At 51.5% G+C, this 5,000-nt stretch overlaps 1 protein-coding gene across 1 annotated transcript in view; it reads right to left on the bottom strand.

Moving 5' to 3' along the window:
• The window catches only part of cubn (cubilin (intrinsic factor-cobalamin receptor)), a 50,055-nt gene that overhangs the window by 39,681 nt on the left and 5,374 nt on the right, over positions 1 to 5,000 (bottom strand). The window contains 6 exon segments of the mRNA XM_029831981.1: positions 1,340 to 1,532; positions 1,688 to 1,812; positions 2,061 to 2,156; positions 2,251 to 2,382; positions 2,623 to 2,791; positions 3,009 to 3,135. Of these exon segments, the coding sequence (XP_029687841.1) occupies positions 1,340 to 1,532; positions 1,688 to 1,812; positions 2,061 to 2,156; positions 2,251 to 2,382; positions 2,623 to 2,791; positions 3,009 to 3,135 (842 nt within the window).

The following is a 5,000-nucleotide window of genomic DNA, read 5'->3' on the forward strand; positions in this document are numbered from 1 at the left end:
TGTCACCTCCAGAGCTACTGTCACCTCCAGAGCTACTGACACCTCCAGTGCTCCTGTCACCCCCAGTGCTCCTGTCACCTCCAGTGCTCCTGTCACCCCCAGTGCTTCTGTCACCTCCAGAGCTCCTGACACCTCCAGAGCTACTGACACCTCCAGTGCTCCTGTCACCTCCAGAGCTCCTGTCACCTCCAGTGCTTCTCTCACCTCCAGAGCTCCTGTCACCTCCAGAGCTACTGTCACCTCCAGTGCTTCTGTCACCTCCAGAGCTACTGACACCTCCAGAGCTCCTGTCACCTCCAGTGCTCCTGTCACCTCCAGAGCTCCTGTCACCTCCAGAGCTACTGACACCTCCAGTGCTCCTGACACCTCCAGTGCTACTGTCACCTCCAGAGCTCCTGACACCTCCAGTGCTACTGTCACCTCCAGAGCTACTGACACCTCCAGTGCTCCTGACACCTCCAGTGCTCCTGTCACCTCCAGAGCTCCTGACACCTCCAGTGCTACTGACACCTCCAGAGCTCCTGTCACCTCCAGTGCTCCTGTCACCTCCAGTGCTCCTGTCACCTCCAGAGCTCCTGTCACCTCCAGAGCTCCTGTCACCTCCAGAGCTCCTGTCACCTCCAGTGCTCCTGTCACCTCCAGTGCTCCTGTCACCTCCAGAGCTCCTGTCACCTCCAGAGCTCCTGTCACCTCCAGTGCTCCTGTCACCTCCAGTGCTCCTGTCACCTCCAGAGCTACTGTCACCTCCAGAGCTACTGTCACCTCCAGAGCTCCTGTCACCTCCAGAGCTCCTGTCACCTCCAGTGCTCCTGTCACCTCCAGTGCTCCTGTCACCTCCAGAGCTCCTGTCACCTCCAGTGCTCCTGTCACCTCCAGTGCTCCTGTCACCTCCAGAGCTCCTGTCACCTCCAGTGCTCCTGACACCTCCAGTGCTACTGTCACCTCCAGTGCTCCTGTCACCTCCAGAGCTCCTGTCACCTCCAGTGCTCCTGACACCTCCAGTGCTCCTGTCACCTCCAGAGCTCCTGTCACCTCCACAGCTATTGTCACCTCCAGAGCTACTGTCACCTCCAGTGCTCCTGTCACCTCCACAGCTATTGTCACCTCCAGAGCTCCTGTCACCTCCAGTGCTCCTGTCACCTCCACAGCTATTGTCACCTCCAGAGCTACTGTCACCTCCAGTGCTCCTGTCACCTCCAGAGCTTTTGGGATTCCTTGTGTTTCTACTGTGCTCTGCTTCTAGTGTTGCTACAGTAAGTCGCTGGTCCTGATTCACTCATCACCTCATTTTACCTTCTGGGGGTCCTTCATTATGGGGGTCTGGGGGTCCTTCATTTACCTTGCTGTGGGGTCTGGCAGAGAGGGCCAGTCCACTGAGCGGTGCAGGAACATGTGAATCCATTCACACCATCAGTGCAGGTCCCCCCGTTGAGACAGGGGTTGCTTGTACATTCATTGATGTTCTGGTCACAGTTCACTCCTTGCCAGCCAGAGTTACAGATGCAGATGTATCCAGGAGTAGAGGTGGTGGACTGCAGTGGTAAAGGTAAATTCAGGTAGAATATCATTAAGAGTTTGTCTGTGGGTATTAGGTTTAAGCCGAACCCCAAAACAGAACTCATTTTGCTCTCATTCTCTTTTCAGTAATGAAAGGTAACATGCAGATGTCAAAGGTCGACACACTCACCACACATTGTCCATGGACACAGGGGTTATTGGTCTGACAGATGTTACTGGTTTGGGTGCAACCACTGGGTCCATAACCATTGCCGACATAGCCTTCAGGACACGTGCATACTGGCATGCTTGTACCTTGGAATTGTGAGAGGCAAAAAGATTGACACAACTTTTTTTAATGTCTCGTCTAAAGCTCAAAGATTTAGTTACACAGATTTAAGAGCCCAACAGCGACAGTTGGTGTCAAAGCCAACACACGGTGAAACTGAGGAAGCTTCACACCTCAGATTATTGTTATTGATGCATTATTTCTTAAACCCCTGGGGGGCATGGCAGGGCGCAGGTGCAGGTGTAGCAATAGTCAAATGGGGGATGTACTCTACCTGGGCTGGAGGAACATGTGGCTAAGGGGTAACAGCCTCCATTATTGGTAGCACAGATATTGGTTTGTGTGCATGTTTTCCCATCCCCTTCATATCCTGTTGACAAGATAAAATAAGATGTGGTGAGGTGACATACGGATAGAGAGGATCCTTTCAGTTCCAGAGAACTCAGAGCATTTTTTCTGCATACCTGGAGGACACGGGCCACAGTGAAAGGAGCCCATGGTGTTCAGACACTGTACCATGGGAGAACTGGAGCAACCACCATTATTGGTCAAACATTCGTCCACATCCTGACAGCTGTAGCCATTTCCATGCCAACCTGACGCATCATTAGAAGGGTTAGACGCTTTCCAGAACTGTAGGTACGTTCCACAGATGGATGGCTCATTCGATTAACTACTTCTCTTTACTTTACATGTTATTCAGAGACTTTCCAGGGAACTGCGTGATTTTAATACTTGTGAAATGGATATTTTTCGATCAAACTAGAGTTTTGCATTGAAACACCGAATCAAAACTCTAAGATAATCCGTTAGAGTTGATAAATAAATGGTGTTACCAGCAGGGCAGGAACCACAGTAGAAAGAACCCTGAGTATTGTAGCAAGGAACGGCAGGATTGGTAGAGCAGGGTTTGTTAGGAAGGTTACATTCATTGACATCAGCTACACATGCTGGGTTCTCTGCTGAAGCCTCCCATCCACTCTCACAGATGCACTGGTATTTAGGCTAGAACCCCAACACACATCCAAAGGAAAAACTGTTACAATCTGAGATAACATTCATGGAAATGTAGCCCCTGACGTTCGGTGGGTCCGGCTGATATAAGAAGAACTCAAACATCTCCATGGAATACCGACTCCTGCATGAGCTCAGCTCTAACCTTTGGTCTAATTGGTACAAAGAACTTTATTAGTTGGCAGCATGTAATTGACTTGTTGGCTACCTGTCCAGGTGTAATCCGGTCAGCATCAATACATGTGCCGTGCACACACAGGTCCTGTCCTGCGTTTCGGCAGTCATCGTAGCGCACAGTGCATAAACTTCCGGACCATTCTGGAGAACAGGTGCAACTGTCCAGAAGAAAAAGATGAGTCTGTTATTCTGTTGTTCATATGAAGAACGCCGCGGCGGTGGGCAGATTTTCTGCATTCACTGCAAGAAACAATCAAAGATTATCTGACTGAACAATCGGACTGAGAAGCAGCTCTTAGCTCAGTGTTCAAATATCCGCACTAAGAAGCTGCTATCACATCTAGAGACTGATGAGCGTTGAGATGCTACAGCAAGGGAAGCCAGGACGCCAGGTCAACTTGGGGGTGGTTTCACCATCACCCCAATATTGAGATTGGGTTCAAATCCCCAATGAGAGATGGACTCAACACAAGGGCAGCTGACCTGAGAGAGAGAATCATGAAGTCCTGGGGGAACTCAACTACCTCCCTGCCACGGCTAACAAACAAAATACCAGACCAAACTCTACTGGAGGACATGAACACGGCACTGTCAACCATCCCTACCACTACCATCACTGGGACCAGTCAGCTGATATATGCAGCAGCAACAGTCATCCAACAGATGAACAGCTAGGAGCAAACTGCCCCATGGAGGAGAAGGCTAGAGGCAAAAATCTTGGCAGGCACAGAGAGAAGTCAGCCTTCTAACAGAGCTGAGTAGAGGCGTCAATCTCAGGAAAGAGCTGCCCAACAACTGAGGCCCTGGAGACTGCTGAGCAAAGGCTCACAGCCCTGGCTACCCGACTGAAGAGGTAGACGAGAGAAGTAGAGGCAAGGAGAATAAACAAGGTGTTCTCCACTAACCCAGCAAAGGTCTACTCTCAATGGCAGGGCAACAAAATGACAACAGACCCCCCCCCCCCCCCCCCCCCCCGAGACGGAGCAATACTGGAAGAGTATGTGGGAGAAAGAGGCAACACAACATTAATGCCCAATGGCTTCAAGACCTACAGGCAGAGCACAGCCAACTCCCAGAACAAGGCCCAGTAGTCATCACCCTAGCAGACATCCAAACAAGAGGATCCTAAATGAAGAGCTGGACAGCACCAGGGCCCGATAAGATCCACGCCTACTGGCTCAAGAAGCTGACTGCACTCCATGAAGGCCTGGCAGCACAGAGGAACCAGCTGCTAACATCAGGGAACCACCCAGAGTGGCTAACCCAGGTTCTCATAATGAAGGACCCCCAGAAGGGCACAATACCGTCCAACTACCGGCCATAACCTGCCTCAGCACCACATGGAAGCTCCTATCAGGCATCCTAGCGGCTAAGATCAGCAGGCACATGGATCCATCCATGAGCAGAGCACAGAAAGGCAGAGGCAACACCACCAGGTCAACAGGTCAACAGGGCAGTCGCCCAGGACTGTAGGACGCGGCACACCAACCTGTGCACTGCCTGGATTGATTACTAGAAGGCCTGTGAGTCAATGCTGCACACATGGATACTGGAGTGCCTAAAGCTGTATAACACCAACAGGAACCTAAGAGAGTTCATCCAGAACTCCATGAAGCTGTGCAACACGACTCTGGAGGCTCTGGAGGTGACAGGAGCTCTCCCCCCTGCTGTTCTGCATAGGCCTAAACCCCCCCAGCCAGATCATCACCAAGAGCGGCTTTGGGTACCAGTTCCAAGGTGGAACAACCATCAGCCACCTCCTCTACATGGATGACATCAAGCTGTATGTCAAGAACGAGCGTGACCTGATTCACCTCACTAGGATCTACAGCAAGGACATCGGGATGTCATGAGGGGGCAGCTAGTAACCATGAGGGGGCAGTTAGTAACCACGAGGAGGCAGCTAGTAACCATGAGGGGGCAGCTAGTAACCATGAGGGGGCAGCTAGTAACCATGAGGAGGCAGCTAGTAACCATGAGGAGGCAGCTAGGAGGTCAGCCACAGCCAAATACCTGCAGAGGT

Source organism: Takifugu rubripes, unplaced genomic scaffold, assembly GCF_901000725.2.
Source record: "Takifugu rubripes unplaced genomic scaffold, fTakRub1.2, whole genome shotgun sequence".
NCBI classification, from domain to species: domain Eukaryota; kingdom Metazoa; phylum Chordata; class Actinopteri; order Tetraodontiformes; family Tetraodontidae; genus Takifugu; species Takifugu rubripes.